The sequence below is a fragment of the Rhagoletis pomonella genome, unplaced genomic scaffold (genome assembly GCF_013731165.1).
Source record: "Rhagoletis pomonella isolate Grant_MI unplaced genomic scaffold, Rhpom_1.0 Rhpom_scaffold_00001, whole genome shotgun sequence".
NCBI classification, from domain to species: Eukaryota; Metazoa; Arthropoda; class Insecta; order Diptera; family Tephritidae; genus Rhagoletis; species Rhagoletis pomonella.
Window position 1 is genome coordinate 5,392,177 of NW_023458555.1, and position 9,496 is coordinate 5,401,672.

Consider the following 9,496-nt stretch of genomic DNA (forward strand, 5'->3'; position numbering starts at 1 on the left):
CCATCCCATACAAAAGCGTCTGGCTAAGCTGAATGGCTCTCAGTGCGGCTTTTGCTCGTGCGGCATGGTAATGAATATGTACGGCTTGCTGGAGTCCAAAGGCGGCCGCGTTACCATGGCAGAAGTGGAGAATTCGTTTGGCGGTAATATTTGTCGTTGCACCGGCTATCGACCCATCTTGGATGCCATGAAATCGTTCGCCATTGACAGCAATATTGAATTACCTGACGACGATTGCGGCGACATTGAAGATTTCGAATTCGTTACTTGCCCTATGACGGGTAGACAGTGTTTAGGCAGCTGTCATCAACAGCTCACAAATTTGGCTTATCCGGATGGCACACAATGGTATTGGCCACGTACGCTTGCGGAGGTCTTCAAAGCTTTGGGCCAAGTAGGCAACGATCAGTATATGCTGGTGGCGGGCAATACAGCGCACGGCGTCTACAGACGATCGCCAGACATTAGACATTTCATCGATTTGCACGCCATACCCGAGCTGAAGCAGCATTCTATTGTAGGCGAGAGGCTCACACTTGGCGCCAACTTGAGTCTAACTGAGGCGATGGAGGTTTTCGAAAAAATTGAGCAACGACCTGGCTTTGAGTATTGCCAACAGTTGCGAGAACATTTTGATTGGATCGCGAACGTTCCAGTGCGCAATGTGAGTAAATTTTCCCAACTTAATCACTTTCACTATAATTTTATATACGAAAAAATCACAGGCTGGCACGCTGGCGGGTAACATCAGCATTAAAAAGGCGCATCCGGAGTTCCCATCAGACGTGTTTCTCTCATTCGAGGCACTCAATGTGCAGATTATTGTCCAGGAACTTGCGGCACAGCAGAAGAGCATGCCGCTGCTGAAATACCTCAGATTACCTCCCAGAAAGGCGGTCATTATTGCTTTTGAACTGAGAGCCTATCCGAAAGGCAGATTTGTTTATCACTCATACAAAGTAAGTACGCCACTTCCTCATCTAATTGACGGAGCTTGATTTTAGCATATTTTTCCATAACCAGATCACACCACGCGCCCAGAATGCACACGCCTACGTTAATGGCGCCTTCTTGCTTGACATGGATGTGGCGTCGTGGGGCATTGTTAACTCTGCATGCATTTGCTTCGGTGGCATCAATCCAGATTTCGTGCACGCCACCGCCACTGAGACGCTGCTACCAGGGCAAAATTTATTCGACAAGGAAATTGTAGCAAACATATTCGCAACACTTAACTCGGAGTTACTGCCCAATGACGTGCTACCAGAACCTTCACCGGCCTACCGTAAAGCGCTAGCTTGTGGACTCTTCTATAAGACCTTACTTAAGCTAGCGCCGGCAGATAAAGTAAAAGAGGAGTATAAAAGTGGCGCTGACATTTTGAGGCGACCTCTGTCGTCTGGTATACAAACCTTCGAAACGATTGAGAAAAATTATCCCATCACGCAGCCCGTACAAAAAACCGATGGTTCGTTAGTTTAGGTGTAGCCTTAAATTTTTTTAAAACAGGTAATTGGTATCCACTTTGCTTTTCTTTTCAGCACTGCTCCAGTGCTCCGGTGAGGCAACTTACATGGACGATACTATCACCACTGCCAACGCTGTCTTCTGTGCTTTCGCCAATGCTACTCGAGTCGGTGCGACCATCGAGCAGATCGATGCTTCTGATGCGCTGGCAATGACGGGCGTCATCGCTTTTTACACCGCCAAGGACATTCCTGGCGCCAACACGTTTTGTGACCCCTCATTCCAGTACGAACCGGAAGAGATATTTTGTAGTAATATCGTTAGGTATTACGATCAGCCATTGGGCGTGGTAGTGGCACTCACCAGTGACATAGCCAATCGTGCTGCCGCGAAGGTGAAGGTAATCTACAGCAATCGTCCAACCGGCACTAAAATTCTCCCCACCATTGCGGATGTCTTCGAGGCACAAGCAATGGAGCGTGTCGTGGTAGGATCTCAAACTGCACCCCCTGAAATTCAACTCTCCGATCAGCCAGATATCTCAGCGCGCGGCATTTTCGAAATTGGTGGCCAATACCACTTCACAATGGAACCACAGACCACTATAGCAGTGCCATTCGAGGATGGTCTACAAGTCTGGATCGCCACTCAGTGGATGGATCACGCGCAATGTGTCATCGCCAAAATGTTGCAAATCAATGTGAGTGACGTACAACTAAAGGTGCGTCGAGTCGGTGGCGCGTACGGTGCTAAGATCACACGCGGCAATCAGGTAGCTTGTGCCGCCTCTCTGGCTGCCTACAAACTCAGCCGTCCGGCACGCTTCGTACAGACCATCGAGTCGATGATGAATTCAAATGGCAAGCGTTGGGGTTGTCATTCCGACTATGAGTTCCACATCAAAAACAATGGGAAAATTGTGGGCTTGGTCAATAGGTATTACGAGGATGCAGGCTGCGTATTAAATGAGAATCCTCTCGAAGACCTTACACCTTTAACCGTGAAGAATTGTTACGAACTCAACGACGCCAACTCGAATGTGTCTGGTCAGGCAGTCATCACGGATGCACCCGGTTCGGCATGGTGTCGTGCACCCGGTTCGGTCGAAGGCATCTCGATGATGGAGAACATTATAGAACACATGGCATTTGAGGCGAATATAGATCCAGCTGATGCACGACTCGTCAATATAAAGCAAGGCAATAAAATGGGCGAACTCTTGCCGAGGTTTATAAAATCGACTGAGTATCGCGAGCGTCGAAAAGAAGTGGCACAATTTAATGAGAAGAATCGTTGGAAAAAGCGCGGCCTTGGATTAGCCATTATGGAATTTCCAATCAATCTGGTGGGCCAGTACGCTGCAACTGTCGCCATATACCACGGGGATGGCACGGTGGTGATTGCGCACGGCGGCATAGAGATGGGACAAGGTAAGCGCCTGCTAGCAATTTACTCACTCAACAATTATGCTCTCTTCGGTCTTAGGTATGAACACAAAAATCGCTCAGGTAGCCGCCTATACGCTCGGCATACCGTTATCGTTCGTAAAAATCGAGTACAGCGACACAATTAATGGTGCCAACTCAGAGGTCACCGGCGGTTCACTCGGAAGCGAAAGCCTTTGTTTCGCCGCACGCAAGGCCTGCTATACGCTCAACGAACGCCTGAAGCCCGTCAAAGATGCGCTCGGTGCAAACGCCAGCTGGCCACGAATCGCGCACGAAGCTTGGGTCAGAAATATTAATATGATCGCTAGCGAATATTATAAGGAGGGTGACATGCAGAACTACTTGGTCTATGGCTTAGGACTGACAGAAGTCGAGTTGGACATCTTAACTGGCAATCATTTAATTAGGCGCGTGGATATTCTGGAAGACGCTGGTGAAAGTCTGAGTCCTTACGTTGATGTTGGCCAAGTCGAAGGCGCATTTGTCATGCTACTGGGCTATTGGCTAACCGAGCATTTGGTGTATGACCGGCAAACTGGCCAGTTGTTGACTAATCGCACGTGGAATTACAAACCGCCCGGCGCCAAGGATATACCCATCGATTTTCGCATCGAGCTGCTGCAGAAGAACCCCAACCCAGCTGGATTCATGCGCTCAAAGACTACGGGGGAGCCGCCTGCCTGTATGGCAGTGAGTTCGATTTTCGCCGTGCAGCATGCCCTGCAATCGGCGCGCCAAGACGCTGGACTGCCGCGTGAATGGGTGCGGCTGGGCGCACCAACAACGCCAGAGATAATCGCTTTGAATTCCGGCACTGATACGAGGACATTTTCTTTGGAATAGCCAGTAGATTTAAGTCATTATAGTTATTTTCTACGAGAGCCTTGCTTACGGTATTCTTAGAGGGGTTGGTTTGCTGCATAATCAAGTGTAAATACTCAAATATATATTTAGTTAAATAAAATGCTGAAGAGCGTTTAAGTGGGCGCTGTCTTTAATTACAGCTACTCTACAGACACCTTTCTGCGGCAACGCTGAAGTTTTCCACCACGCAAAATTTAATGCTCAAGCATTGTAGATATTTGGCAGTTCCTTAATTTGATTGCGTCTATGTATTTGTTTTGTATTTTCTTAAAGCCGGGAGTACGATACTTTCACAATGTTTCACCTTTTCCTGTCTACCCTTTGTCCCTTTCCAATTATGTATGTACATATGTATATTGTCATATTGTTAAGTACATACATGTATTCATTCATATGTAAGCACATATATATAACATGCATATGTACTTACATACATATTTTAATAAACATATTAACATACTCAATTAACATACAATACTTATTAACATTAAGATAACATAATTATGTTAAGACTTCAGGAGAGTTAACACTCTCTGCATTGTTTTACTGTTACATACATATATATTAAGTAAGCTAACGTTAATATTTATTACATATATATTATGTAAGAAATAAAGAGTTTAGTTGTAAAGAAACATCGAAGAAGGTGGTTTAATTTCGCAACGTGACTGGCGACGAGGAAAACAATAACAGAAGGAAAAGTTTAATTGGCAAGAGTCAAATAAGCAATCGTCTGCGAACAAAAAAATTTTAATAATTATAATTATAAATTACTAGCAGACCCGGCGAACTTCGTCCCGCCCAAAATTTGTATGTATTTTATTGAAACTTTTTGGTCCAACATTTTCACCAACAATTCACGTTTATGATTTTCATTGGCACATTTGTCTGCTAAGATTAAGGTTTGGTGGTCATTTGCCGCTTTAAATAACCTAAGGAAAGTGTTATATCCGTTCTTGAAATTCTCCAGTTGTGCGGCATTACATAGCACGGTTATTCGCAAAGCGAAATAAATTTTTTCCTCTTCCTTTCCCTGGCGGCAACAATGACCCGGTTCTATAGTGAATGTCCTAGAAGCTTTACAGTATAGTAGGTGGCAATTTCAAAATGGGTGCGAATCATTGTTCTACAGAAATGCAATATACATATACTTATTTCAGACGAAATACCTTAAAAGTTTGAACGCATAATAATATTGGAAAATCACATCCATTGCGCCAATTGCAACGCAGGAGCGTTCGATATACTCAATGGTGCAACAGGTCGATTTAATCTGACCTTCACGGCCTCTTTTCTCACTTGGCTATTTTTAGTAATAGCTCGACTTCAGCACCACTTGGCAGCACGTTTTTGCAATAGTATTGCATACATATGTAAAATGTTAGCCAAATCGGATCATAAATAAGATTTTTAGTAATAACTCAACTACAGCGCCAACTGTCGGATTAAATTGTGAAACTAAACCATCCAGAGACCCACTCAAACACACACAAAATGTTTCGTTAAAATCCGTACAACCATTTAGGAGGAGATCACTCACAAACACACCTACAGAAGAATAAAAAAATTCATTCAAAGATAGCTAAAGGTCGGTACGTTTGTAGGCCTCACACCCCTTTTCAAATAGCCCAAATTTTCTTCATGAGTATGGGCTTGATTTCAACTATATACATATCTCCATACGAAGTTCCAGTACAGTACCATGAATACTTTCAGAGATATGCAGTATAAAAATTCGATTTATATGGAAGGTGCCACGCCCCCGTTTCCAAGAGATGCCCTCTTTCTTCATGAGTATGCGATTGATTTCGTATATCTCCATACCAAGTTCCAGAACTCTACCATGAACACTTCCAAAATAGGCAGTATGAAAAATTCGGTTTGTATGGAAGATGCCACGCCCCCTTTTCCAATAGTTACAATTTTTCTCCAAGAGTATGCGATTTATTTCGTACATCTCCATACAAAACTCTAGAACTCTACCAAAAAATTTCCAGAGTTAAGCAGAATGAAAAATTCGGTTTGTATGGGAGATGTCACACCCCTTTTTACAATAGCTAAAATTTTTCTCCAAGGGTATGCGATTGATTTCGTATATCTCCATACCATGCACACTTTCAGAGATATGTAGCATGAGAAATTCGGTTTGTATGGGAAGTGCCACGCCCCCTTTACATATAGATTTTTTTTTTCAGCCTAAAACCATCCTTGGGACACGTGCGGCAGGTGGCAGTTTCAAAAAAATCTGTTCAGCCGCTCTCGAGCCTTGCGAAAACTAACAAACGGCTTTCTAAATATATATTAGTTGAGATATATTATATATTATAATTATATTTTGACAGTATCCGTTGTTTCTGATTGGCGCAAAAAAATCTTGCCTAGTGACGAATTCGCCCCTTGATATGGTCGTTACTTAAAGCTATTTATATTCGAAATTGCATGAAAATTGGAAAACAGGAATCTATAAGCTTATCCAGGCAAAAAGCTACCTACGTACCGAATTTTAAGCAAATCGGACCGTAAATACGATTTTTTCGAATATATTAGTCCCTGGTCCACTTCTCGGCCAAAATGGATCATATATGCTAATATATGCTAAAAAGCTACCTGCGTACCGAATTTTAAGCAAATCGGACCGTAAATACGATTTTTTCGAATAGATCAGTCCCTGGTCCACTTCTCGGAAAAAATGGACCATATATCCTAATATATGCTAAAAAACTACTTACGTGCCGAATTTTAAGCAAATCAGACCATAAATGCGATTTTTTGGAATAGATCGGTCCCGGGTCCACTTCTCGGAAAAAATTGGTCACATATGCTAATACATGCTAAAAAGCTACCAGCGCACCGAATTTTAAGCAAATCGGACCGTAAATTCGATTTTTTCGAATAGATCGGTCCCTGCACCACTTCCCGGAAAAAATGGGTCATATATGCTAAAAAGCTACTTACGTACTAAATTTTATGCAAATCGGACTATAATAAGATTTTTTCGAATAGACCGGTCCCTGGTCCACCTACCCGAAAAAGTAACATTTTTTTAGCCTAAAACATGGTGGTTACCGAAAGCTATTTGTATACAAAATTTCATGAAAATCGGACCAGCCGTTCGCGAGATTACCTTTTACAAAAAAAAGGGACTTCTCTTTATATAATTAGTATAGATTAGTATAGATAGTCAGAGAATTTTAAAATACAAAATTACTGTAATCGTTTCTCACAGCAAAAATTAAGTGCTCTTCATAAGCACCTAACTAAATACAAAAGAGTTAAGAGAAAAAAATGTTTAAACTATACGAATAACAACAACAGCAAAACACCCACTTACAACTGTAAGAACAAACAAACAGCGAAGTAAATCGCAACAACAGCGAAAAGCAAAAATATAAAGCAGAGGAAAAAATTAATAAACAACAACATTGAGTATACATAAATATATGTATGTACATTTTGTAAACGTTAAATTGGGACAAGTCAAAGAAGGCAAGCAACAACAATCACAAGTTATAAGAGATATCTGGGCTAGCGGTCAAATACTTTCATTATGCAGTGAGTAAAGCTTGGAGGAATTACTTGGGATAAATTTTAACATACATACTTACATATGTAAAAGCTTTTTGTACATTTATGTATTTTTGTTTTTAACCTTTTTAACAGGTGAAATTTATTTGGGGTATTTTGTATCATTTTTTTACAGCTTTTAATTCATACTACTATACATACATACGTATATATAAACACAACATGGAGGCAATAGATATAAGCAGAATTAATTTAGTGTTAACATGCATTAAAAATATTGAAAGTTTTGATGGAACAGATCAAAACCAATTACCTGATTTCATATATCAAATTGAGAAAATTTTCGTAAAATGGATCAGCAAGTAGAACCAATGGAAATTGGAAATTCAAGCGTAAATTTTCCTACCCCTGCCGAGCGCGGTTACCCTACATAATTTTAAATAACCCCATAAAAAAATTAAAATTTATAATTGACACTGGGGCGGAATTTAGTTTAATAAGTCATGATATACATATGTCACCCCAAGTGGAAACAAAAAAAGTAAGTGTAGTAGCGAAAACTTTGTGAGCTGAAACATTTATAAATACAATTTGTAGATTTCCACTGTTTAAGGAATTTAATTTAAATCATTACTTTTGTGAATTCTTGGAGTGTGACTTTAATAAAAAATGATGATGGTCTAATTGGAAATAACATCTTAAAAGATTTGGACTGTGTAATTGACTTTCCAAATGGACTGTTAATAACAAAAAATGCTGTTTTGTCTCTATTTTTGTCTGAAGAAGAAGAAGATTGTACAATGAAATATCATATAAAAATAATATTATAGAAATATTCAACTGCGAAATTAACAAATATAATATACAAAATTTTATTAAAATAGATCATTTACAATTAAATGAAAAAGAAAAGCTTTTAATATTACTTAACAGATACAAAAATGTATTTTATGATAAAAATGATGACTTAACATTCACTAATGAAATAAAGCATAAAATTAGAACTAAACATGACATGCCAATCCATTCCAGGTTGTATAGGTACCCGGAAGTACATAAAGCAAAAGTCGATAAGCAAATCGCAGATATGCTAAAACAAGGTATTATTACAAATTCTAGCAGTCCATATAATAGTCCAATATGGGTTGTACTCAAAAAATTAGATGCAAATAATAAGCAAAATTGGCGTATAGTTATAGATTATCGCAAATTAAATGATATAACTGTAGAAGATAGATTCCCTATACCAAATATGGACGACATATTCGATAAGTTAGGAAAAAGTCAGTACTTCACCACCTTAGATTTGGCCAAAGGCTTCCACCAAGTAGAAATGCATCCTGACGATATCGCGAAAACGGCATTTTCGACATCTACTGGCCATTATGAGTTTTTACGAATGCCATTTGGGCTGCCAAAAACTCGCCAGCTACATTTCAACGAATGATTAACAATGTATTGAAGGAATACATTGGCTCAATCTGTTTGGTATATTTAGATGACGTGTTAATTTTTTCTGCTAGTATAGAAGAATATTTAGAATCCTTAGCTCTAAAATACTTAAACGATTTACTGAAGCCAATTTAAAGGTGCAATTGGACACAAGTGTACTTTTCTTAAAAGAGAGACAGAGTTTTTAGGGCATGTAGTTACTCCTGACGGTATAAAGCCGAATCCTGATTAAAGTTAAAACCATAGAAAACATAGTACTACCTAAAACACAAAAGGAGATAAAATCCTTTTTGGGGATCACAGGATACTATAGACGTTTTATAAAAGATTATTCACGCGTTGCATACCACACATGATTAAGTATTTAAAGCAAGGAGTAAAATTAAATATTAACGATAAGGATTACACAGCTGCTTTTGAGAAATTATTTAAAAACTTTAATTAAAAACTACCCAATACTTATACACCCTGATTTTAGTAAAACGTTTACACTTGTCACAGATGCAAGTAAGTTTGCTTTAGGTGCAGTTCTCATGCAAGGGAATCAAGTGATTTCTTTTGCTAGCCGCACACTTAATGGGCATAAAACAAAATTAAAGCACAATTGAAAAACAATTGCTTGCTATAGTTTGGGCTACAAAAAATATTTGCGTCCATATCTTTTTGGAAGAAGATTTTCAATTAAGACCGATCACCGTCCTTTAGTGTGGTTAAATAATATAAAAGAACCGAATTCTAAG

The 9,496-nt window shown here is 39.7% G+C and overlaps 2 protein-coding genes across 3 annotated transcripts in view; both read left to right on the forward strand.

Moving 5' to 3' along the window:
* The window catches only part of LOC118736867 (E3 ubiquitin-protein ligase RNF113A), a 315,005-nt gene that overhangs the window by 124,723 nt on the left and 180,786 nt on the right, over nucleotides 1-9,496 (forward strand). The window lies entirely within an intron of this gene.
* LOC118736892 (indole-3-acetaldehyde oxidase-like) lies at nucleotides 29-4,017 on the forward strand. The gene is made up of 5 exons (XM_036467019.1): nucleotides 29-664; nucleotides 726-959; nucleotides 1,024-1,468; nucleotides 1,542-2,897; nucleotides 2,953-4,017. Exons 1-5 carry the CDS (start codon nucleotides 65-67, stop codon nucleotides 3,756-3,758), a joined length of 3,441 nt encoding a protein of 1,146 aa, XP_036322912.1. The 5' UTR covers nucleotides 29-64; the 3' UTR covers nucleotides 3,759-4,017.

Excerpts from the sequence above, each read along its gene's own strand:
- LOC118736892 (XM_036467019.1), top strand. The coding sequence starts at position 65 with ATGGTAATGAATATGTACGGCTTGCTGGAGTCCAAAGGCGGCCGCGTT. Across the intron at positions 1,469-1,541 it reads GCCCGTACAAAAAACCGATG|CACTGCTCCAGTGCTCCGGT; the intron begins GTTCGTTAGTTT and ends TTTTCTTTTCAG. Across the intron at positions 2,898-2,952 it reads CGGCATAGAGATGGGACAAG|GTATGAACACAAAAATCGCT; the intron begins GTAAGCGCCTGC and ends CTTCGGTCTTAG.